This window comes from Neovison vison, chromosome 8 (assembly GCF_020171115.1).
Source record: "Neovison vison isolate M4711 chromosome 8, ASM_NN_V1, whole genome shotgun sequence".
Lineage (NCBI taxonomy): Eukaryota > Metazoa > Chordata > Mammalia > Carnivora > Mustelidae > Neogale > Neogale vison.
Genome location: NC_058098.1, coordinates 91,144,851 through 91,171,393, shown reverse-complemented (window position 1 = coordinate 91,171,393; position 26,543 = coordinate 91,144,851). Strand labels below are relative to the sequence as shown.

Here is a 26,543-nt window from a genome sequence, read left to right as displayed (position 1 = left end):
CATGACCTGAGCCCGAAGGCAGAGACTTAACCCACTGAGCCACGCAGGCGCCCCGACCATTTCTAAACTCAAGTTTAAAATAGCAATAAATAAAGCTGGTAGTTTTTATTTTATAAAAATGCTATAACAATATGGGCTTAATGATTTTAGTGTGGTAAAGGCTATTTTGCTCTCCTTTAGGATAAACCCTACTTAGATTACATGCATTTATTATTTTCTAAAAGATTTTATTTAAGGGGTAGAGAGTGTACAAGCAGGGAGAGCAACAGAGGGAGGAGGAGAAGCAGGCTCCTCACTGAGCAGGGAGCCCAATGTGGGGCTCGATCCCGGGAACTTAGGATCATGACCTTGATCAAAGGCAGATGCTTAACCTACTCAGCCACCCAAGGTGCCCCAGATTACATGCATTCAAATTAGGACTTAAATTTTTAGTTAAAAGTAGATTCTTGCGGGGCGCCTGGGTGGCTCAGTGGGTTAAAGCCTCTGCCTTCGGCTCCGGTCATGATCCCAGGGTCCTGGAATCGAGCCCCGCATCGGGCTCTCTGCTCAGCAGGGAGCCTGCTTCCTCCTCTCTTCTCTGTCTGCCTCTCTGCCTGCTTGGGATCTCTGTCTGTCAAATAAATAAATAATCTTAAAAAAATTAAAAAAAAAAAGTAGATTCTTGCATTTCCTTTTCATAATCATATTAATTTTTGTAAGAAACATACCTAAAGTAGTATTTTCAGTTTTTATTTAACTTTTATAGAAAACTGAATAAATTGTTTTATTAAATTATCTAAAAATAATAATTAGTGGGAGATAAATATCAGATATATCATGCACACTCAAAATATAATTTTGGGGGGTGCCCGCATGGCACAGTTGGTTTAAGCATCCAACTCTTGGTTCCAGCTCAGGCTGTAATCTCAGGGTTGTGAGACAGAGCTCTACCTTGGCACTCTGCATGAAGTCTGCCTGAGATTCTCTCTTCCCCTCCCTTTGCTCCTCCTGCCTATTAGCTCACTCTCTCTCTAAAATAAATAAATCTTTAAAAAATAATTTTGGCATATTAGATTTAGGTAACATATTAAAAAGAGATTTTAATTCAGTCTAAATGGAATAAAAGTTATAATTTTTTTCCTTTAATAAAGCAAACCATTTTTTACACAAATCTATGTAAAACTGAAATTTTAGTTAAAGAAATTTATTAATATAAGTAGACTTGGCTTAGTACCATATTTATTTTATTTTTTTAAAAGATTTTATTTATTTATTTGACAGACAGAGATCACAAGTACGCAGAGAGGCAGGCAGAGAGAGAGGAAGGGAAGCAGGCTCCCCGCTGGGCAGGGAGTCCGACGAGGGGCTCGAGCTCAGGACCCTGGGATCATGACCTGAGCTGAAGGCAGAGGCTTAACCCACTGAGCCACCCAGGTGCCCCAGTACCATATTTATTTTTCTTCTTTTACTTATTCCCAACCAAATGTTGTATAAGTACACTTCAAATACTTCAACACTCTTTTTTTTTTTTTTAAGATTTTATTTATTTATTTGACAGAGAGCAATCACAAGTAGGCAGAGAGGCAGGCAGAGAGAGAGAGAGAGAGAGAGAGAGAGAGAGAGAAGCAGCCTCCCCGCTGAGCAGATAGCCGGACTCAGGACTCTATCCTAGGACCCTGAGATCATGATCCGAGCTGAAGGCAGAGGCTTTAACCCACTGAGCCACCCAGGCACCCCTCAACACTCATTTTTAAAAGTCTGGTCTAGAGGTAAAAATTCAGAAAAAATAATAGAAGGGAAAGTTAAGTTGGGTCCAAAACAATCCTAGTGAAGCATCTCAGAAAATGAATCAAACTTATTTTGCATATTAATAAACTGCATATGGCCCATTCAAAAAATAAAGTAAAAGTCTGGTCTAAAATAGTGTACTATTACACTTTAATCAGATTAAAGAACACCCATAATAATATATAAACGTGGTACATAGTATACTTTTGTTTTTATTTCAATGTATACATATTAATAAAGAGGACTAGAAGAATTCATCAAGATACTCATTCTAGATGATGGGATTAGTTTCTCTTTGCTCATATTTAAAACTAAACAAAACTGTATCACAAAAACTAGAGTCATTTAAATAGCCTCGGTAGTGCTTAAAGGGAAAATACTCAATATAGAATGTGAACACAGAAAATTACCTATGTAGTATGATTTCACTTTGGTACAAAAATGTGTAATCTTGGGGCGCCTGGGTGGCTCAGTGGGTTGAGCCGCTGCCTTCGGCTCAGGTCATGATCTCAGGGTCCTGGGATCGAGTCCCGCATCGGGCTCTCTGCTCAGCAGGGAGCCTGCTTCCTCCTCTCTCTCTCTCTGCCTGCCTCTCTGCCTACTTGTGATCTCTCTCTGTCAAATAAATAAATAAAATCTTAAAAAAAAAATGTGTAATCTTTTTGGGATTAAAGGTAATTTCTATTCTCTTTTTACTCTTTTCTATGACATGTATTACTATTATAATCAGAAAGATAATACTTAAAGTCATAATTAAGTCATGTTCTCTTACCTGAAGGTACTAGAGAATCTTGTTCAATAATTCTTGCAGAGGCCAAATCACTGATAATATACTGTAACCTTAAGTGTCTGAATACTGACACAAATGGTTTTCCTTGTTCAGTTTCAAGGAAGGTCATACCTTCAAAATCTATTAAAAAACAGTTTAAATTCAATAGGCATTGTTTTCAAACCTATTTTATTCCTAAATGTTTTTATGGGCAGGGAGAGATACACACACACACACACACATACACACACACACACACGTGCATGCACATGCACATACACATAGATATACACACATGCATGTCGATTAGAACACAAATAAACTAGTTTTCAAATATTATATAAACTGTGGTATATGGATAAAAACTTAGAGATTTAGGAAGAAGCCCCAGGAAATTAATTTTGGTCCCAAGTGGCCTTTGGGCTAGGAATTCAGGTGTACACCTAGATCTGGGGTTTGGAGCTTCCAGTGCCGCAGGGTTTGGGAAAGGATGGTTTGAGAACAGTAGTTAGGGTTACAGTATCTCTCTAGAAACCCCCTTCCCAGGGACTGAACACTCCAGTGGAACTCCAGGGCTCAAATGCCAAATGTAATGGTCTTCATAAGATACACAGGACATGGATTTGTCTCTTGGGGTTCACCTAATTTTTGTTTTAGCTACATAGGATAAACACTACTAGCTAATACATTAATTCTCTTAAAATACAAAATAAGATACAAAGACACTATAGCCATTGATTCGCAACATATGTATGGAAATAGCAACTAAAATATACCAACTAATATCAAATGATATACTGTCTAATGGTATGCTGGAAATGGCTTGCACTGGCTTATAGAAGCTGATGGGTGCATTTCATCTCTCAACGAGGCATTCAGTGCCAATAATGTCATATTGGTAGCTTGGAACTGGTAGCTTGGAACTGTGAGAATTTGTATCATGGAAATTTTAAAACGCTGCAAATCAGGGATTATTTTTTTCAGAGACCAGTATATTAAGACATACATTCATTATGCAATAACATTTTTTTTAAGGGAATAATAAACACAAAATTCAAGATAGTGGTTTGGAAAGTCAGAGAGACACAACAGGAAAGAAGCACAGGAGTAGACTGAAGTTACAGATGTTCTAGTCCTTGAAGATGAGTTTGTGGGGGTTCAATATATTACTAAAAATAATCAAAAAAGGTGGCCATGCATGGGCTAAAAATGACTGTGAACTAAGAAAATCATGAACTAAGGATTATGATTTACCTACTTCTTTGCACCTGAAGTTTTTTCCCTATTATCTGTTTTAGCAAAATAAAAAAATACATTGCATGTTCCACCTCTATCCCAGTAAGAATTTAATGGCAGTAGATCTTTATGAATTTATTCAGATCAGTCTTCTCTGACAAAAATTATGGAATCTGACAAAAATTATGGAAGTTCTCACCTTGCAAAACAGATGCAACACAAGCATACACATAAAGTTCTGCATACACTTTTGGGGGTTAGTTACAAACTGAAGCTTGTAGATGGGACCCCCCCTTTGTTAAGAACTGTTGCCTGATAGACAGGGTTAATGTGTTACAGAAAAGTCAGTGTGGTCAAACAAGACAAATGTAATCACCAAGACCTGTTGGTGATAAAATAGGAAAGGTGATACTTTGGGGAGTCAAACTATGGTGTTAGTTCAAGGAATAATAATTCAGTTAATAAATGCAAGGCATTTTTCTTATCCAGCTTTACTTTTCTCAATTTAAATTAGGGGCTGAATTAGAGAACTGCTTAAAGTCTTCACCAGATCTAAAATTCTCCAGGTCTACCAATAAGTTAGGACCTGATTTTAATAAATTTCAATTAAAAAGACTCTCAAAACAAGTGCTTAATAAAAATTTCAAGCATACCTTTTCTCCTCTTAGAAAACCAGACATCTGTTTCAGTCAAAAGTTGTTTTAAAGATCCATTCCATGAAGGCACAAGTTGAAGGAACATCCACTAGGTTAAAAAAGCAAATTTAAGAAAGAAATTATAAGATTTCATCATGTTACGATTTTACATTCATACTGCTTCCACCTTAAAACGTAATATCTAAAAAATTTAATTTCTAGTACATGAAACTGAAAGAAGTAGAACTGTTATATGAATGCTTACAAGCTTTAAATTCATCATAGCTCTGGGGCACCTGGGTGGCTCAGTTGGTTAAGCATCCGACTCTTGACTTCAGCTCAGGTCATGATCTTAGGGTTGTGAAACTGAGCCCTACATTGGGCTCCACACTGTATTGAGCCTTCCTCGCTCCTTCTCCCTCGCTCTCCCTTTGCCCCTCACTCCCTTTCATCATGGTCCAAAGGTCCACAGTCCTTTAGTCGTGGTCCAATGATAAAAACTGAAACAGTGTGTGATAAAGAATAAATGAATTCCTGAAGTATTTAAGGCCTCAAACGCAGTATAGTTACACAATTAAAATGCTAGTTTAATATATATTACATTAGTGATTTTACACTCATTTATTCTACTCGTCTATTAATTCAATTTTGCTAAGTACCATTAAGGTTATAAAATAACCTAATTATTTAATATTAATTTAATAAATAATTTGATAATAATTTATTTAAAAAGGGAAAAGGAGTTTCTTATTGTTTTATTACTGTTGAGGTAGTATACAGACCAGTTAGGGGCATGGGTTTTTAAATCCTTCCCCTGCCAATTACAGCTGGGCAAATTACTTAATTTTTCTGGGCCTTAATTTCTTCATTTATAAAATGAACATGATACCTCATAGGACATTAAAAGAAAATTATTATGTGTAACTTACTTTGATCGTGCCTGGCACACAGTAAGCACTTATCACTACTGGCATAAGAGCAATTACAATAATAGGAAACAATGAATGCTACCGCTGGCTCAGAGACAGAAATGGCCTGTCTACTCCTCCAACTCAGTTACTAAACTCCCCTGCGGCAGGGGTGGGTGGGTAGAGGAAGGTAGGGAGTAGGATGTGACGAATACAACCTTTTTTTTTTTTTTTTTAAAGATTTTATTATTTATTTGACAGAGATCACAAGAGGGCAGTGAGGCAGCAGGCGGGGGGGGGGCAGTTGTGGGGGGGAGCAGGCTCCTGCAGAGCAGAGAACCCAATGCGGGGTTTGATCCCAGGACCCTGAAATCATGACCTGAGTCGAGGACGGAGGCTTAACCCACTGAGCCACCCAGGTGCCCCAAAACATAACATTAATAAAACGTCATCTCAATCACAAAATAAGCAATTGCAATGATATAACTTAGAAGGTGTCTCATTCTCAGTTTTTTTTTTTTAAAGATTTTATTTATTTATTTATTTATTTGACAGAGAGAGAGATCACAAGTAGGCAGAGAGGCAGGCAGAGAAAGGAGGAAGCAGGCTCCCTGCTGAGCAGAGAGCCAGCCGATGCTTGGTGCTTGATCCCAAGACCCTGGGATCATGACCTGAGCTGAAGGCAGAGGTTTTAACCCACTGAGCCACCGAGTTGTCCCTCATTCTCAGATTTTGAAGCTGTGTTAAATGGAGACTCTGTTGCTGGTGACAAAAGACTAAAAGCAAAATTATTCAGTGGGAAAAGCAATGAACTAGGACTCACAAACCTGGGTTCTACCTCAAGTCTGCCACTTAGTAACTGTAAGAGTTCTAAGTCCTATCATTTACAGAACAAGAAAGATAGCTGATTTGTCACTTCAGAGTTGTGAAAATAAAATCACTTTAAAGATGTTAAAACCTTTCAGACAATTATCATATGATCTCTCTGACATGAGGAATTTGAGAGGCAGAGCAGGGGGTTGTGGGGGGCAGGGAAGGAAAAAATGAAACAAGATGGGATCGGGAGGGAGACAAACCATAAGAGACTCTTAATCTCACAAAACAAACTGAGGGTTGCTGGGGGGTTGGGGTTAGGGACAGGGTGGTTGGGTTATGGACATTGGGGAGGGTATGTGCTATGGTGAGTGCTGTGAAATGTGTAAGACTGATGATTCACAGACCTGTAACCCCTGGGGCAAACAATACATTATATGTTAATAAAAATAATTTAAAAAAATTGTTAAAAAGGATGATTTAAAAGTATGAAATGAAACATATGCCTGAAGCGCAAATAAGGTCTTTAAAGAATTTTACCATTTTCTAGAAAAAGTGAAAATTTCATCATGAAGTCATTAATTCAACTTTGAAAACATTTCTGAAAACCATATAAAACATTTAACATTTCTGACTATGTAAATAACATAACAGCATGCTTGTTGTTGAAAAACATGTGGGAAAAAATCAGAAACATACTTCTAGAATAGAAAAGTAAAAACCAAGCAAAGGAAATAGGATGCAAGCTCTCATGGCCCACAGCTTGATATCAACTGCAGACCCAACAGTAAGAGAGGTACCTTGCATTCCCAATAGGAAGAAGCCAACTCTACCATTCTAGTAGGAGAAAGGAAGAATTTCTTCTTGGCCAGCAACAAGCTCAGTCAATAAGAAGATACAGGCAACAAACACGCAACTCTAGCTTTCCTCCCAGGGATTTTGATTCATTCAAAGCAGCCCCTCTCAACTTCCTCTTTTTCTTGATAAAGTAATGTCCCTCTCCCTTGAGGTCTGGACTTGCTTATGGTTTGTTACAGCTTACATGTCCCAAAGTCCAACTGCTCTACTATTCCCAAATAAATCCATTTTGCTGGTAAAATAACTGGCTATTGTACTTTAAAGGTTGACAAGGATAAAGAATGAAATTAAAATCACTCATGTTAGCAAACAAATTTTTTTTTAACATTTTGGCATATTTCCTTTAGCATTTCTTATATTTATACCAATCCTTTATCACTGGACACCAGCTGTGTCCAGTTTTTCACTATTTTAAGTAATGCTGAGGTGATGCCCTTACATACTATTATGTCAATACCTTTTTAAGAGCTGTGTACACATCCATCTCCACTTGCATCACAAATAAGTTAGATGAACCAATGAGCTGTTTCATGACATTTATACTAGAAAAGAAAAAGAGAGGTATAGTGAGTTTATCCTCATGCACAGCTAAAACATCTTGATGGAACTAAAAAATTTAAGTCTTTCTTATGAAAAGAAAATGACATCAGTCTTTTTGCCCAACACAAAGAATTTTAGACAGAAATAACTATCTGAGCACAAGGATATTTTAATTCAGAGAGAATCCTCTGAAAGGTCTTTCTTTAAACTGACAGGAAATCAAAGAACTTTGATCTGCTGATTAATTAAGTTAAAAAAAGGTCTCAATGAGATATCTTTTGTTATGCCCTGATAGAGTGGCAGTGTTCCTATTTTGCCTTTCCGGCCCATTCATTGTTTAAAAAAAAAGAAAAAAGGCATTCGTCAAAATTCACTGAAACATCTGTATGTTCAAAGTAACCTTTAACATTGAGGGTTAAGAGAATTGCTTAGTCTTAAAGCATGTTTTCATCACTTTTAAAGAGCAATATCAAGAAATATGTATTAGTTTAAATTTGGAGTGGTACATATATCACCAGCTGTTTCTCCCCCTTCCTTTAAGCTGTAAAAACCAGAAGAACCTCTAGGTTTTTAAGATGGCCACTACAATTTATCTTCTTTTTGAAAGACCTCAATGAGAAATTTAAAAAAGGAAAAAGATTAAACTGTTTCTAATTCTTTTCTTTCTTTTTTTTTTTTAAAGATTTTATTTATTTGACAGAGAGAGAGATGGAGAGAACAACCTGGGAGAGCGGCAGGCAGAGGGAGAAGGAGAAGCAGCCTCCCCACTGAGCAAGGAGCCAGATGTGGGGCTTGATCCCAGGACTCTGGGATCATGACCTGAGCTGAAAGCAGACACTTAACCAACTGAACCAGGTACCCTGATGATTTTCAAACCAAACATAATGCAGAGCTTTGTTTATACCTTGCCATTATTAGGTAATGATTTTTTTTGCAGAAAAATACTTCTCAAACTTTTCTACCCGTTATCTTTTTTTTTTTTTAAATTTTATTTATTTACTTGACAGAGACAGATCACAAGTAGGCAGAGAGGCAGGCAGAGAGAGAGGAGGAAGCAGGCTCCCTGCCTCACAGAGAGCCCGATGTGGGGCTTGATCCCAGGACCCTGAGATCATGACCTGAGCCAAAGGCAGAGGCTTTAACCCACTGAGCCACCCAGGTGCCTCACTACCCGTTACCTCTTAAGGGCAGAGGAAAGGAAAGGACCCAGGAATCCAGGAAATGGGTCTTAGCCATAAAAATAACATTTCTATGATTTCTTGTATTTCATCTTTAAAGCTCAAAGAAACTTGAATTCTCTCTATTCCATATTGTATTTAAATGTAAAAATGTTTATCTTTTCCCCCACCACTTCCCTACCCACCCTTGCAAGAAAAACAACAAAAAAAACCCTACAAAAACACCCCAACAAATCAGTGAAGCTGACATCACAGGAATCATCTCTTCGAGAGCAGAAACCATGACATAATCACCTCTGCATCCTTCACAGCACCTAACAGAGTACCTTCATATATAGTGGACATTCAAGAAGTGTTTGTTGAAGGAAGGCAGGAAGGAATTATCAGCCGATGTTATTCAAAAGGCCAACCTGATTGTGAATTTGACTTCATCAGGCCTAGCAGAAAGTTTAAAACAACTTCCTTAAACTTAATTTTGCAGGGGTGCCTGGCTGGCTCAGTTGGAGCATGCAACTCTTGATCTCAGGGTTCTGAGTTCAAGCCCCACACTGGGTCTGATTACTAAAAATAAAATCTTTAAAACTTAAATTTTGAAATGGTGAAGAAGGTTTTTAAATAAACTTCTAAATTCTCAGGGCACCTGGGTGGCTCAGTCATTAAGCAGCTGCCTCCGTATCAGGTCATAATCCTAGGGTCCTGAGATCGAGCCCTGAGTTGGGCTCCCTGCTCTGCAGGAAGCCTGCTTGTCCCTCTCCCACTCCCCCTGCTTGTGTTCCCTCTCTGGCTGTCTCTCTTGCTCTCTGTCAAATAAATAAAATCTTTAAAAAACAAAAGAAAACACAAAAAAACACAAACTTTTAGATTCTCTCAGAGCATAGCAAAGGTAAGGTTAACACTTGACATTTTTCTATAGTTTTATAGTAACAGTGAATTATTCAATTAAAATTAGTTAAAATAGTAGACATAATACACATATTATTTATGACAAATTTGTGAAGCATTTCTTCAGTTCATAGATGTCAAGATACCTTTCATTAAATTATTCACTTTTCGTAAGTAATATATTTTTGTATAAAGCAAATGCATACTTTAACAAATAATCATTATTTTAGGGTGATTAATTACAATGTTATTTAAAATTAAAATACCTGAGTTCCTTAAAAAGTTCAACATTCTGGTGAGTCATCAAATTGTTGAGAAGCCATTCAAGGCACCTGAAATTAAAACACGGCATTATTTATTACATGATACATAAAAAAAAATCCTGTGTTTATGGCTTATGTAGTAGGACTTACAGTTAAAGTAAAAACAATTAGTCTTGCCAGAACATGCTCAAATTTTTAAATTTAACAACCGAAAATTTAGTATTATTTTTGTCAGCAGTTATTAAGAAAATATTCTCTTTATATTAATAAGAGCATTTCTAATTAAGAAAACCTCATTTCAAGTTGGTGTTATATCATTTATGCAGGGGCCTTCACACTTCCATTACCTTCTTTCTAATTTGAAAATGGGTACTATAATACTCAGGAGTTAAAAACATTGCCAGTAGGTGTGCTGATAAATATGTCTATGATGCCTATTACTTAAAAACTATTAATAGAAAATGCAAAGAGTGACCAGAGTTTTTATAAGCCACGTATAAGCATGTATAACCCACCCATGGTCATTTACAAAGACAACACTTTCAAGGAATTTACTAATTCATCCAAATGTAAAAAAGAACTTTTTATAACAAAATTCTAGTCCCCTATTTTTTTTTTCTTTCTTACAGCTATACATTCTCTTAAGAAACCAAAGCAGCCAAATTCCCACAAGTGGGATGGGAGGAAAAATAAAAAAGGTAACTCACTTTTTCTTTACAGAATCTAATCCATAGGTCCCTGCTGATGTGTAATAGCCACATACAGTTTTCACATTAATTGTTTCCTTCATTGTCTCACCACACTGCTGTATTAAACCATCCTGTAAATATAAATAAGCACTGGAAAGGCCCATTTCACGTGGGAAAAATTAGCTCTGAATATGTGCTTTTACATATTAAAAAGTAAAAAAAAAAAAAAAAAGGAAGAAGGAAAGAAAAGAAAGAAAACTCATTAAGTGCAGCAAGCCTAAATTTTTAAGTCCAATAAAAATACTAGAAAAAAAAAAATCCAGCAAGTATTCAACTAAATACTTGGAATTGAAAAACAGAATGGAGGGGGTAAAAGCAGTAAGGCAGTCAAGTAGAGATGAATATTGCTATTCTCTTTCTTTTTTATTCTTCCCCTCTCTGGGAACTTTGCAAATTTAAGCAGGATTATGTCTGGTTTGCCTGTTCTTTTAAAATTAAGATCTTTTAACATACTCAGGTGACCATGTGATAGACAAGTAAATAGTATGAATCATCAGAAAGTGTTTATTAAAGTATAAAACACTTATCAACTTCTAAGAGATGCACCTAAAACAAATACATTACTATTTACACTAAAATATTAATCTGAAATGTTTATATGTAAGATTTCAAATGAACTAATTTTGTTCAATATATGGAAAGAAATGTCACTTTTTACCTAAACTTCTGAAACATATTCATCATGCAAGTATATTATTAAGTTAGTAAGTTAAGTCATAAAGATGATGCAGAAAATGGGTTTATGACAAAACCAAAAGGACTAAAGTTAGAAAATAAAGTGTACCTGTTGAAAATAAGTACTGAAAGGATGATGAATTTAAAAAATTAAATGATCCCAGCTAAGTATATTGAGCAAGCTATTTACTAATACTTCAAATAAATAAGTATACAAATGTCACAGAAAAGGAAACTTAGTGAACTTTTTCTAAAGATCAAAATAAAATACCTTCCTTAAGGATTTTAAACTTACCTGAAAGTTATTTGAGACTACTCCCCTCTTAACCTCCTCCGCTTTCCTCTTAACACCTTGTCACCAAGTCCAGTGGATTATCCTTGATTAATCTTTCTTTGATCTCGTTTTTCCTCCCCATGCTTATTGCTACTGCCCTACTTTAGATGCTCACTTGGACTACTGCAATAAGATTTTGTCTCTAATGTACTAATTTTCTTTTCAATACATCCTTTACATTATTTCTGAAGCATTCTTTCTAAAACTTCTGCAGTAAACTTTCTAAAACTTTTTGATTTGATCTAAAACTTTTGATTGTTCCCCTTTTCCAAAAGGGGAACATGGGTGGCTCAGTTGGTTGGGTGTCCAACTCTTGGTTTCAGTTGAGGTCATGGTCTCATGGGTCATGGGATCAAGCCCCATGGGGTCCTGTGCTCAGAAGAGAGTCCGCTTGAGGATTCTCTCCCTCTGTCCCATCCCTCACTTGCGTGCAAACTCTCTCAAAAGAAAAAAAAAAAAGTACCTACATATGAGTAGGTATAGAGGGATTTTTTCACAGTCTGGCCTCTGTTGTGCTCTCTGCAACCCTTCTTTTATTGTGCTGGAGCTTCTTATATGTGCTTCTTATCTCTGTGCTAGAGCCATGTTCCACTCAGATTCTCTGATCCTCTACTGTTTCACATCTCTGAGTATTAATTTGCTCTGTAGAAAATGCTTCCTTCCCCTCTTTTTTGCAAGATAAATACGTTTTCAGTTTTCAAAACTCAACCTCCTTCTTTGTGCCACCAAGCCAAACTAACCACTCCCTCTGTTCATCTGCTAAATCCTACAGAATGTTTATTATCATATCTATAATACTGGGCAGTTCTCACTTTATCTCTGGGTCTATTTATCAACTCTCCCTCCCCCATTCCACACACACATTATATTGTGAGTTTCCTGAAGGCGGGTACTATGTCTTAATTTACCTTTAAATTCCTAAGCCTAGTTTGACACATTGCTCAATATACTTCTGTTGAAAGAACAAATCTGTCATTCTACCAATGGATTATATATATTTATGTGGTTTACCACAATTATTTCATAATTAAGAAAAAGTTGACAAAGTGGACACTCAATGTTTTTCAAACCCATGACCTAAATAAATTTGTAATCATAAGTGATCTGCTTAATAACAGTCAAGACAAATCATTAATGAATAGAGATCTGTAAATGGACTTAGACAAGTAAACTCTTACATTATAGTAATTCTAAGGTATCTACACTGAAATAGCTTGCATTCATCTTACACAGACGGGATGACCCCCTCAGTTATAATAAATCGGTTTTCACTGAGCATTTTACTTTATTAGTAGTATTTTTTTGGGTTATGCATTTTAAGTACTTATCACAAATGACATATTTACACATTTCATTTTTATTTTTAAAAATTATAAAAAGCTTTTTGTTTTTAGAATACTTTTTTTTTAAGATTATTTATTTATTTGACACAGAGAGAGAAATATCACAAGTAGGCAGAGACACAGGCAGAGAGAGAGGAAGGGAAGCAGACTCCCTGCTGAGCAGAGAGCCCAACACAGGGCTTGATCCCAGGACCCCAGGATCATGACCTGAGCCAAAGGTAGAGGCTTTAACCCACTGAGCTACCCAGGTGCCCCTAGAATAGATACTTTGAAACAAAGATCCAACTGTGATCCTTTCTTTGAAGAATGTGCATACTCACCAACTGCAACATACAAGCTGCTGCCAAAATGGCAATAACTCGACTGGGCTTTATTAAGACATCATCTCTATATAGCGACCCAAAGGCAACCTGCAGTGCTGAAAGCCAAAGTAGACCCAGGGAATGAAATAACAGTGACATCTATAAAAGTATTACAAAAATAACAATAATGACCATCTTTATACTTGAAGACATATATCAAAATGTAGTATGTACATAAAAGGTTAAGAAAAGTATCACTATTTAAAATGCTAGTAATGGTAACTGATTAATGGTGCTAATTTAATAACAATGTTACAAATTGCCATTTATTCTACCTAACAGAGCTGAATTCTTCTACAACTAATCTTGATATTAAGATACCCTTGGAAAAAGTTTTATAAAGATACCCTGAGTAGACCAACCATTAAGCAACACAGACCCCATGATGATCTTAACCCTGATGCTTTCAGTGCTTCCTCTTTGGGGAGTGGGGAATAGCACCTGGTCCACTCCATGAAACACTCTCCCTGAGCCACCACAGCTATCTAGGCCTGTCCTTCCTTCTCTCCACTGCCACTCTTGCATGTGTTTTATAAATATCCTTAACTTTTCTTTTTGCCTATGTTGTGAGTACTGGGTACTTAAACTTAGGGCAATCAAAGAGGGGAGCAGAGAACGAGAAGTGGAACAGGAATTAGGAGAGGGATAGGACCACTGAGGCTCACTAAACTGCTGAGGCCTAAAATAAGTCCCTAAATCCTCTGGGCCTCTCAGCTTCCTCATCTAAGAACTCAGAGCTCTTAAACATTGATTACATGATTCATACCCTCTTGTTCCCAGAGAAAGTCTTCATACATGGGAAGTAATCAATAAACACTATATACCAGCTTTTCTTTTCTTTCCTTTTTTTTTTTTAAACCAGCTTTTCTATGTGATTTTTAAAAAGAGTCAGACTCTTCCCTCCTTCACCCTACATCCTCCATATCCCAGGCAGATATAATTATGAACAGTAAACAGTAAACAGATTGATAAGGCCTACAAGTAGATTAGGAACAGATAGAATAGAATTGGTAAAAACTATGGAGCTGAGCAAATGAATACAAAGCTGACACTCTGGGGTATTAAATGAAGCTTTCTTCTAGCCTATAAGGGTGGAAGAAAATATTTATTTTCTACCAAAAGCATAAAAAGGTTATGTTATAATTTTTAAATAATAGTAATTATGGTGATGGTTACCTTCTATATCAATATTCTGGTCCGGAATCTCCAGTTCAATAATATTCATGCTGGATTCTTTCCAAGAACCACTGAACATACTAGAAAAGTAGCCAGACTTAAAAAACAAAACAAAACACCCAATTATCCAGTACTTTCTGTGTCTTCCAAATTATTTTCCCATTTCTAATTCCAAGTAATTCTTCTAACAAAATGAATCCATATTATTTTAGGAGAAAAAGAATAGCTAAATTTGTCTATAGGATAATGAAATTAAGGATATTTTAGGTATGTCAAAATACTTTGTTTAGTATCAATTTAATGAAAATTAAACCAAATTCTCATATTACTATCTGAACTGAATTCCTATATTACTTTTGAACCTTACATTAGTTTTTTTACTTAGTTCAAACAATTTCTAAGTCTATTACAGGTATGTTTTCCTTCTCAATGGCATTCTAAATTTAAGCTTAGAAAATACAGCATATATTTAAGACTCTCATAAACCTATGACAACACATAAGGTAAATACAAGATCATGCATTGAGAAGAAGTGAAGACTAAGAACCTTCCTCCTGTTAAGTCCTTACTGTTGGTGGCTATAAATGGGATGATCCCCAGAAATCAGGATTAATCTAAAGTTTAATCTAGTCAGAAAATTCCAGAATGGACCTAAATTCTTGGAAAGGTACCAGAATGGATGAAGCCTTTAGTTACCTTCTAGATAGCACCTTCCATAATTTGAATACTTTGGAATACATCAAACAGTAACTAATTTTACTGAATACTTAGTATGTATAAGGCACTGTGAATATAGCAGTTAACAAAACAGACATTGTTTCTGTCCTTAGGGGCTTACTATATTTCAGCATGTGGTTTATACTATAATCAATATAGTTGCTCTTGAGAGGGAAAGCCTTCACTGAGGCATTCTCATCCTTAAATCCACAAAACTGCTTTCAGTGATTAAAAAAAAAAGTTATGGACCCTATCCTCAAGTTGAGACCAATATTCTGATATATTCCCTGAGCTATATATTTCAAGCCAAAGTAAACTTGTTCAAAAAAATTAAAATAAAAACCGCTATGATTAAATTGTTATAGAAAAAGTTCTTTTAAAATATTTCTACTGAAAATCTTATACTATACTGTCTTACCAGTAATTACTGTCAAACGGTGAAGAAGAGAGAAAATATAAACTCCATAGGATAAAAACTGAATTGTTCACTGTTCTATTCCCAGTGCCTAGAACAATGATTTGAAGAAAGAATAGATAGATTTGATGAAAGAATAAATGAGTAAAATATTTGAGCCATTAGAGCAACATTTTCTTTCATTCTCAGAGTTCTGAATCTTTAAATTGGGGTGACAATATTACCAAAGATGGTAATATTTTCAGCACACAAACCAAATAGGTATATCAGCTAAATGAAATATTCTGTATTTGCTAGGTCTTTAATTTAACTGCATTTTCCAGAAGGAAAGAAGAGTAAGTGTCAAGAACTTTCTATTCATTTTCAACCATATCTACAAAATAACATTTTGGCTAAGTTCATCTAGTTTAAATAATTACATTAAAAAAAAAAATCAGCCATCTTAAACTTTAGACATTTTTCCCTAACTTTTTTCCCTTTTGTCAACAAAAGGTACCAAAATAAGAACCTTACTGTAGTTATGATCAAAAGATATTTGCTGGTCTGGTTGACAAGGAAAATTCAAAATCTGTTTTCTAGACTACACTAACTGTGTGCTGTATTTCTTTTTTTTTTTTTTTTTAAGATTATTTATTTATTTATTTGACAGAGAGAGAGATCACAAGTAGGCAGAGAGGCAGGCAGAGAGAGAGAGAGAGGAGGAAGCAGGCTCCCTGCTGAGCAGAGAGCCTGATGCGGGACTCGATCCCAGGACCCTGAGATCATGACCTGAGCCGAAGGCAGCGGCTTAACCCACTGAGCCACCCAGGCGCCCACGTGTGCTGTATTTCTGATAAAAGAAGACTTTGGAATCAGATGACAGGACTTAAACAACTACTGTCCGTACAAAGAGACTGCTATGAAATGCAATTAGAAAGAACATGACTTGAAAGAGTTTGAGCTATTTTTAAGTAACTACCTTGTTTACTCAAACAGAAAAATAAAATACTTACTTGACATAAATATATTTTGTGTAAGTTCCACTCTTCTCCTAGAGCACAAATCTTAATGTCACTATTTTCACCATTCAAAAATAATGTCTGATAAATGTACTTGGATGTACTCTTTAATTTTTTCCTGTTAAAAGAAAAGCAAATTTTATATATGTGTAAAACTGAATGTTTTACTGATTTTGCATAAAACTCAAAATATTCCTTTTGTTCAATTTCTAAGAAATAGAGCCAACTTATCCACTGTGTAAAAGGACAGAAGCATGTAATATTCAAATTTACATTAGTACCTAAGAAACTAATAACAGTAGTTATCTAATAGGGTACTCTATTCCTAAGAGGGTTAATAGTGGCTAGATGGGACCTTTCATTGTGCATCATTTTTGCAAATCGTGATTGTTGAACTAAGTAAATTACCTGTAGATCAGCACAGTGATTTTTGCTTACTTCCTCGTTTAGAGAATAGTACTATGGAGGATCTCAATACAACTGCAATGATACTTCTATGCAACTACAAAACTGAGAACAAGAGTAAAAATTCTACCTACCCAAGTAATTTTTAGAATAATTTAGATTTAATCTTATTTTGGTACCAAACCATTTTGAACTAGTTAAACATTTTTTTCCCCCATTAGACCAATGATTTGCAGCCTTACATAAAAGGTTTTCAAAACTATGCTCAATGGAGGAGTGTCTTCAGGGCCACCAGAGAGAGCTGGGGAACAAACCCTGGGCATCCTCACCTAACTTCAACTACAACAGCATCACAACTTAGGGATTTCTGCGTTAAGATTTCATTTAAAAGATGAATTATATATTTTTTAAAGTCTGATAATCATTGTTCAAGATGGTCCAATGAATAAGAAAAGCCTTAGGCAGAGGCCGATGAACACCTTTTTATATTCCTGGCCAATCCTGACAAGTTTTCTCGGTAGTTAAAAAATTTTAATCTTTAAGAAAATGAAGTGTTTCAGATGATGTTTTGAACCAATGTGTTTGACAAGTCTTTCCAACTGACAGTAAAAAGAGCACATGCTTTGGTGGTGGAGAGACTTGGGTTTGAGTCCCAGTTCCACCATAGCTCAGTTACCCCAGATATAAAGAAGATATTAGTAGTAACCACCTTACTGGGTTACTTTGAGAAATAAATGGGGCAATATAATTTCCAGTCCCTGATGGCACCATCCCCAAATTACATAAAAGATTAAAAGTACAGAAAGGACTAAGCCCATAACAGCAGAAAGTAAGGGTGGGCTTATCACCTGATGAGAGAAGTCGATGGATCTGGAGGTTAGAAAATAAAATGGCATAGAAAAGAGCAGCAGAAGCCACAGCCCGGAATGCATCATGAAGGTCTAGGATGGAGGCTGAAGCCCATCTGCCCTTCAGAAGCCAGTGTGGGTTGAGGGGAAGGGTCTCAGGAGAAGCAAAAGGGTAAAAGTGAGGCTGAAAATGGGGAAGGAAACGTGTTCCTTTAATGGCCTCTTCCACAGTGTATGAGTAAAGAATACAGACAACCAGAGTACAGATAACTCAGGCATAAAGATTCCAAGGCTCTTCTAAGAAGGAGAGGACAAATCTCTCAGGAAAAACCAAGATTTTAGTGTAGGTGTTGGCACCCGACAAAGCAATCCTCATTCTGGTGTTTGAGAAATCTGTAGCCTGTGAGCTCTTAACACATTCACCCTGAATCATGGTCCCCAAACTGTGTGTCGAAGCACCTGGAGCACCACACCAAACTCAGGGATGCGTGTAGAGTATTTTATATTTGAGGGCAGCAACGCATCTTTCAGATACCATGCTATCTACTACATCTTTCAGATACCATGCTATCTACTACTATTAAGCAGTAGTTTGAACCTAACTATGAGATACTTCTTTAGGACCAGAGGAACCATGGAAAAAATTGCTGTGCTGTGAACAAAAAAAGTTTGGGAATCTCTGCTCTAAACAAACTCACTCAGCCCATCATCCAATTTAGTAGTCAGTCTTCCTACTTAAAGGGAAGGCTTAGTAGAAATAGGTTTACTCAATTAAAACACACACACATACACACACACACGTTTTTCATTCTTAAATATAAAAAGACAAGCAAGGATGACACAACATGAAGAGAATTAGGAGCACTAAGGACTATTAAAAAGAGAGAAACTGGCCCCAGAGGAAATATATTAATTCAGGGAAGAGAGAACTTAAAACACTCTAAAATTAGTGTAGCTAAATATCTGAGATTACTACATTTATAAAACAACAGGACACTACGATAAAGGAAACAAGGGAAAAAAGAGCTCTTAGAGACTAAAAACATGATTACTGAAATTACAAAGCCAAAACAGAGGCTGACTGAGAAAGTTAAGGAAATTTCCCAGAATATAAAACAACAACAACAAAAACTAAAAAGGAAAAAAAAAAGAAGAAGAAAAAGAAAAGAAAAGAGAAAGAGGTAGAATCCAAGAAACCCAGAATCTGGTTAAGAGGAGTCCAAGAAAGAAAAACAAAGATAACAGGAAAAAGGAAATCATGGAAGAGATTAATGGAAGAAAATTTCTCCAAACTAGTGTCCAGATTGTAAGGATCAACCAAGTATTGACGCATTAAAAAAACCCACACTTAAGCACATTCTAGTTAAATTCCAAAATACCAAAGAAAAAAATTCCAAAATTTCCAGAGAAAAAAAGGTCACCTACAAAGAAAAAAGAATTAGACCAGAATCCAATTTCTCATCCACACTGTAGGCTAGAAGACAATGAAGTAATGTCCTCAATGGTATGAAGTTATATATGAAGTTATTTCAAATATCTATACTCAAAGGATGAATAAGGTGAAAGTCTAAATTTACATTTAGATAAGCCCGAATTACCTCCTTTTGCATCCTTCTGAGGAAGATACAGGAGGATGCAGTTCTCTAAAATGACGGAGAAAGAAAAGACACAGGCTACAGAAAACAGTAGATCCAATCCTAGAGATGTGGTAAAATTAAGTCCCAGGATAAGCTCAGACCTGGAGAGCAATGGATCCAGAATGGAACAGAAGATGAAGGGACTCAAGAGCAGGGGTCTTGGGTTTGGAGGAGAACACCATGAATCTATGTTTGTAAAGATAGGAAAACCTGAATATATTATGAAGGAATATTACTCTTTTGTCAATGGTGAGAAGGGGGGAGGCAGTTAGAAACTAGGAAAATGAAAAAGCAAACAAAAAAGGGAACTATTGCAATAAGATACAAATGAAAACAGGGCCTGAATTTGAGCACTTGATGGAACGTAGAAAAAAGACGGCACTTAAACGTGAGGTTAGAAAATGTCTCCAATAGAAAAACAAGGAGTTGTGACACTGCACCTAGGAAGTATCATTTATAATCCTATCACACTATTTGACTTTGAGGTGAACAGTATTTACATAATTCTAACAACAAATACTGTTTGCTGGTTTCAAAATTTAAAGACAGTCTAGGCACAGCAAACACAGAAGATCTGGGTACAGAACAGCTGAGTTTTAATAGTTATCTAACATAAAAGTAAAAAATACAGTTGTCAAAAGGTGTGAATGAAGTGGAAGTTTGGCTTGGAAGCCACAGTTTTTCATGGTGTAGTTGGTTGAGATGGCAGAGTGCATCAGACAACCTCAGGGAGCATAACTGGTGCCAACACACATATTTCTAGGTCTTAATATTTTCTTACACTCCTCATCCATGCCAGGCTGAATAACCAGGCCTCTTCCACTGATAACAAAACATACTAAATTCTCCATGTATTTTCTAAAAAGCATTTGCTTTAAAGACTTTCCATTCTAGCCCACTCGCGTAGTTCAGGGGTTGGCAAAGCTTTTCTATAAAGGTCTGGAGAGTAAATATTTTTGGCTCTGTGGGCCAGACAGGCTCCAGGCGAGTTTGTTGGCATCCCAACAGGCAGCTGCCTGCTTTCTCACCTTGGCCTACCACATCACAGCAAACTTCTCTACCGTCTAGTGTGGGCTATAGCCACACCATCTCCAGTATCTGAATCTCAAGTGGGGAAAGATGGCTATATTCCAAATTTGTTTCTTTCTTGGGTATTCTGTTTCAGTCTGAGAAGTTGTGATTGCGCCTTTAAATCCTCTATTCCTGTATATTTTTAGAGATCTCTTTACCTCAGTAGTTTACCTTCAGTAGTTAATTCCCCATTACCTGCAAATAATGGTTATATTAAAATTTCCCTGTTCAAATTACAGCATAATTTCTCTTTTGAATGGACCCTGACATAGATTTCAATAATGACATTAAATATAAGTGGTCTAAAAACATAATTAAATGGCAGAGATTATCTTAAACGATTAAAAAAAAAAACCAATTACATGCTCTCTCCAAGATATCTATTATAAAGATACAGGTAAAAAAGGAAAATGGAAAAGATGCACTTTTTAAACACTTATCAAAAGAAGGTAATAATGGAAATTTAGTAGGGACAAAGAGAGACATTTTGTAATGATAAAGGGTGCCAAATTATCAAGGAGACATAATATTTACTGAGTGCTTCAACACCAGGCACCGTGCATTATACACAATCTAGTATTCGTCAAACCCTAAAAGCCAGGTATTATCAACTCCACTTTACTTATGAGGAATTAAAGCTATTACGCACAGAATCCAGACTAGAACTCAGAATCTGAGCTCCTTATATTAGACTGACTCTCCACAAAGGTGGAGGTGGGGGTGAAGGTGGAGGGGGGAGGTGAAGGTGGTGTTCATTTTTGTAAATAAATACAAGCATTCATATATAAAACTTATGAAAGATTGTTTAGATATCAAACTATTAACAGACATAATCCATAATACTTTTATTTTACAATAGTTAAGTTACACTTGTGTAGCAAACTTTTTAAAAATATTTTTCTAAAATTTCATTTAATAAATTACATTTATGTGACCCCACTGATTATCTTAAAAAAAAAGGCAACCAGATTGCTTTATGTGAAAACATTCTACGCATAAGCTACATTCTGATTTTCTAATTCACAAGTAAACACCCTGTTTTTCAACTCTTTGAAAAAAGGTTAAGCAAGTTGCAGCACTGACTGACACACATCCACGGTCAGCGTTCAAGTACTGGAGACTCTGAAAGACTTTGTTCCTGGTAAGAAACACATGTACAGTATCGATAAACTTCGCCTTTACAGTTAAAGAGAACTCCTCGTGTATGTGATCACTTCCCTTTACACTGGTGGACGACAGCAGGGGGGGGCCCCTTAAGGTAACCGGATGCAAAACAACTCATTCTCCTGCCACCCACTCAGGACAAAGGCCAGCCAGCCGTTCCAGTCTAAGGTTTAATGAGGCTTGGCGTTTACCAGTCTCATCCTGGGGCTGTAATGCCACTCGGGCAGCGTCTGTGGTTTATAATCCAGAACGCCAGGCGTCTCCTAAGGCGCTCCCCATCCGCCGCGCATCGGGCTGGCTCCCACGCTTCCCGGTCAAGGGCGCATCTGGTCCTCACCCGCTGGCCAGCACCGCACCCCGAAGTGCAGCCGGCGCCGGGCTTGTCCGCAGACGCGGCCCTAGAACCGCCCAACAGGTGCGGACGCGTCCCTCCACGTACCTGCGCGGGGTGTTGAGGAGCCGCTGCTGCTCGTCCCCTTCCTCCTCATCCTCGTCTGTCTCGGAGTCGGGGTGACAGTAGCAGAAGGCCCCGCTGCTCCGCTTGCGCTTGCGGCTGCCCGGGCAGTAACAGAAGCCGTGGCCGGCCGCATCGCCGCCAGCCTCCGGCCTGCGAGTCGAGCCCCCCGCCCCAGAACCCGGCTCCTCCTGGGCTCGGGCTCGTCCAGGGTGGCGCAGCACTCGGCTGCTCAGCGAGCCCATGGACCACGGCTCCCCAGGACTTCAGGGAGCGCACCTCAGGGAGCCCAACGGAGACCGTCTCCCGCCATGCCCCGGCCGTCGCCGGCCTCCACCCAGCCCGGGAGCCTAGACCGCCACCTTCTCACGCGCAGCCCCAACCGTTGCAGCGGACGCTACCGCCTCCATCCTCCGCCCCGCCCGCCGCGCCTCTGCGCGCTGCGCGCCGGGACCGCAGGACCTCGCCCCCCTGCTTTCGCAACAAAGCGCGGACGGGAGGGCGCGTGCGCGCGGCGAGCCTCCGGAAGGGGCGGGGAAAGGCGAGCGTGCGTGGTGGGTGGGGCTGCGCCGAAAAGTACGCGGCGCGCTGGAACCGGGAATCGCGTAGGCCCTTGCTGTCGTGCTGTCAGCTTGGGACTCACACTACCGGGAACTTTGGGGCCAACCTAGAGGTTAGCCTTATTCCACACTCCCCATTGTATTCGCCCGACCGGGAGCCCCTCCCCCCCTCATTGATTCACTCTGCAAAAGTTCCTTGAGTCCCGAATACCTAATCTAGTAGGCTCTGTGCTAGGCAAGGGACAAAAAGGATGGTGCTGTTTGGACTCTTCCTTAGAAGAGCTCACCACTCGCTAGGATCACGCCTTGCAGAGATTTGGCACGGCTTCCTCAGGGAGGAGGCCCTGTAATGTGGAGTTTGCTAGGCTGTTGTGTTTCTTAAACAGCCTTCTGCTGCCCTAGACTGGTTATGGCAAGTGTTCCCCGCACTCCTTACCTTCTCTCCTAGCGGCAGTGGAACGTCTGGGTAGGGTCTGGTACCGGCACCCGCAGGGCTTACAGTGCCTTCGGTAAGCCCGAGCAAAATTTACAGTCTGTCTGGAGTGTACAGCCGTTGCTATGGACTCTGGACAGCCAGCTTTCACTCCCTGACTCCCTTCTGCTACTTTTTAAATAAAGTATTTTCAATGAATTACTCAGAGTAACACGGTAAACACCTATGGACCCACAAGTATGATGGAATTTAAAATTAAAACTGCATTTTTAAAAATAGAATAGAGAACGAGATCCTCCTCCATCTCAGTCTGTCTCTCCTCCGCTGTAACCACACCCTAAGGAAAGTGTGTATCATTTTTCCTATGCAATATTCTTATATCGGTAAGTAAATGCGTTCCTTAGAACATTTAGGCATGTAATTAAGTGGAATCATACTGTACCTATCATTCTGCACCTTTCTTCTTTCTCAAAATTATACTTTCAAGACTTATCCAGTTGACAAATCTCCAGTTAATCTTCACTGTTCGTTTTGTCACTAACCCATAATTTGGAAGTTAGGTTGCTTCTACTTTAATGTTCTTACAGAGTAGCAATTAACACCATGTGCAAAGATTCACCAAATAAATTCTTAAAAGTGGATTCCCTAGGAACTTTACAACTTTATTAGCTATTGCCAAATTGTTCTCTGAAATGGTTCTGCCAATTTATACTCCCATCAGCAGTATGTGTAGTTGGGGCCCCAGTGCACTGGTGTCTGACTCGTTCCTGAGAAATCTGAAAGGTAGAGGCTGGCTGAGGCAAGTTGGTGGGAGGTGGGGAGGAGACGGACAGAGAATGTCTGCAGCAAGGGGATCAGTGTTTGTGCCCAGAATTTGACAGCATAAAGGATGTGCAGGTGTCTCCCATGTTAGAAGTGTGGGCCACCAGAAGATAGCCAGCCTCGGATCATCTTGGATTCTGTCCTAGACAACTGGGTGGAAGGACACACTGACTTCAGCAAAGAACACTTGAGGGTGTTGCGTTCTTTGGGGCTGGAAAAGGAGAATACATTTGCCTTGCTAAATGAACAGAAGAGGAGTAGTTCCCTGGTGATGAGGTTGATAAAGGAACCCAGAAGAATGCCCCTAAAAACCAGCGTTAAATACTTCCCTTTGTTAAACAGTGTTGATCCTCTCCAACAGTCAGGTAAGACCTTCCCTGCTCCCGTTTACAACACTGCTCCCTCCTGCTACAACACTGGCTAAGTTTGTGCTGGGTGTGGAAGGAAACTAAGGTAGAGAAAGAAGAGAAGTTCACCTTATTCTTTATTCCTGCTGGCAACAGGCCAGAGCTAAACAAGGGAAGAAGCCTCGACTGTAAATCAAGTTTGAAATTTTGACTAGACATATTAATTACTAAAATGACCTTAAGGGACTGCACAGTAGGACTTTTTAAAACCTAAGAGTGGCCAGAAAAGTCCCAGCTCTATCCTGTGACTCAATTTCCATCTAAAGCCAGGAGATAGGCCCATGAATAAATCAACAATGGGAGAGAAAAAGTTGCCTCATAATAATATTCCAGAATCATGCTTGTTTCTGACAATAAACAACCATTTTCCCAAGGTGACCTTATCCTGCTTCCAGTCAACAAATGTAATTTGTATGAAAATTTTGGCTAAGTTATATATATAATTTAAAGATAAAACTACCAAAAATTTGTAATGCTTCCAAAGAAAATAAAGTTGGAGATTCCATACTTTTCTAGGTAGGTTTCAAAGCAGAAGTACTGTTTCCTATAATTAATCAGAATGACTAAGCAGTCACACAAGTAGCCTTCACCAGTAACTCAAGCATTTATAATGGGCAGTAGAAAAAAATTGAAAAAATATCTTTATATTTCATCCATCAAAATACAATAGATACTATAGAATGAACAAAGAAGACAATTATTCTTACTAAATACAAATGTTCTATTTAGTAGAACAGAGAGCATCACTCATTTCTGGAGAAAAAATACATTATTTTATGCCATTAAGTAGTGTTTGGTATATGTGAACATTAGTTTTATAGCAGGAAGTGTACATAAGACTAAATATATTGTTTTAACAAGTGACAAGTTTTTTTAAAGATAGCGGAAAAGTCAGAGAAAGAATATACCTCATTTTAAAGATAACAAGTTTTATTAAAATTATTTTTCCATGTTGTATACAAACTGAACTTTGGAATAAAATCAAGTACAACTTCAGAATAATTCTAGAGCTGAAAGGCACAATGCAAATGTAAATTAGTACAAATCAACAAAATTGAAAAATACTTTAAAAATTATTTTTAGCACAAAAAAATTCCTTTAAGTGAAAGTAAATTCAGAATATTACACCCATCACCAAAATAATACCTAGCTGGACACTTAATTTTTCTTCCATTCATCTTCCAGCTTGATTAAGATATTAACCATGATATTGTGGAATGTTCAGCATTTATATTTGCTAACCGCACATACATGATCTGTATAACCACACTAAGAATTTAATTTGTTCAGACAAGTGGCTGATTTTGGTATACTTCAACCTGGAGTGAGTAAATAATCTTAATATAAGATGCGAGGAAGGAAGTCTCCCATCCAAACTTTCGCAGAGATCAACTAACAGTGCAGACAAAATCTAAACAAAGGAGAGTATTGGATATCTTCAAAGTATGACCATGTAAAATAGCAAATTGGATGGATATTCTTATGATCTAGATGCTCACAATTTCAAATCAAGAAATTACTAGTAGAAATTACTAGCCTTAGTAATTAAAGGCTAAATTTAACCAATTAAAAGCTAAAACTAGTCAAGAAATTACTGGCCTTTCAAATACAAAGTATTTGAAAATACTTTGATTTTAAGACAATCTTTCAGTCTTCCCCTTTAACAGTTTTTCACCAAAACCATGAAATAAATTTAATACATTCCAATTTCAAAGAAATACAGATGAGGAAGATATCTGTTTAAAAACCATGGAATACATTTTTATTTTTAATTTTAAATCTCCTTTTAGGTTTTATAAGCTTTGAAATGCAAGTACAGCTTTAAAGCATCATAATGAGTAATTATAGATGAATAGTAATATAGTCAGTCTATATCCTAGGAAGCATCTGTAGGCGTTTTAATTGGAAATAAGCATTCGGAGATAATGCTAATAGCAGTGTAGAAAAATGAACTTAAAAGAAGAAATCCAAAGTGCTGGGACTCCTCCTATCCTTGGATTTTATTTTAATCATCTCCTCCACAGAGAATGAGCAGTACCTTCCTGTAGTCTCCAGATGTGTCTCCCTGGGGGCAAGCAAAGCAAAGGTAAAGTCAGATACAGGGAATACACAGCTCAGAGTCAT

General features: G+C 37.7%; 2 protein-coding genes across 5 annotated transcripts in view; both read right to left on the bottom strand.

Moving 5' to 3' along the window:
* The window catches only part of GMCL1 (germ cell-less 1, spermatogenesis associated), a 39,077-nt gene extending 16,475 nt beyond the window's left edge, over window positions 1-22,602 (bottom strand). Inside the window, exons 1-9 of one of the 2 annotated variants that reach the window (XM_044261309.1) lie at window positions 22,183-22,602; window positions 16,613-16,736; window positions 14,489-14,585; window positions 13,271-13,368; window positions 10,557-10,669; window positions 9,853-9,918; window positions 7,444-7,528; window positions 4,426-4,516; window positions 2,540-2,677 (exon numbers count right to left, since the gene is read on the bottom strand). In XM_044261309.1, coding sequence (XP_044117244.1) covers window positions 2,540-2,677; window positions 4,426-4,516; window positions 7,444-7,528; window positions 9,853-9,918; window positions 10,557-10,669; window positions 13,271-13,368; window positions 14,489-14,585; window positions 16,613-16,736; window positions 22,183-22,442 — 1,072 coding nt within the window. In that variant the 5' untranslated portion in view covers window positions 22,443-22,602. The remainder of the gene's footprint in view (window positions 1-2,539; window positions 2,678-4,425; window positions 4,517-7,443; window positions 7,529-9,852; window positions 9,919-10,556; window positions 10,670-13,270; window positions 13,369-14,488; window positions 14,586-16,612; window positions 16,737-22,182) is intronic. The other variant, XM_044261308.1, reaches the window with a different exon arrangement.
* A 2,729-nt stretch (window positions 22,603-25,331) lies between these two features.
* The window catches only part of ANXA4 (annexin A4), a 76,784-nt gene continuing 75,572 nt past the window's right edge, over window positions 25,332-26,543 (bottom strand). For all 3 annotated transcript variants that reach the window (XM_044261304.1, XM_044261306.1, XM_044261305.1), the window contains one exon: window positions 25,332-26,484. In XM_044261304.1, coding sequence (XP_044117239.1) covers window positions 26,425-26,484 — 60 coding nt within the window. In that variant the 3' untranslated portion in view covers window positions 25,332-26,424. The remainder of the gene's footprint in view (window positions 26,485-26,543) is intronic.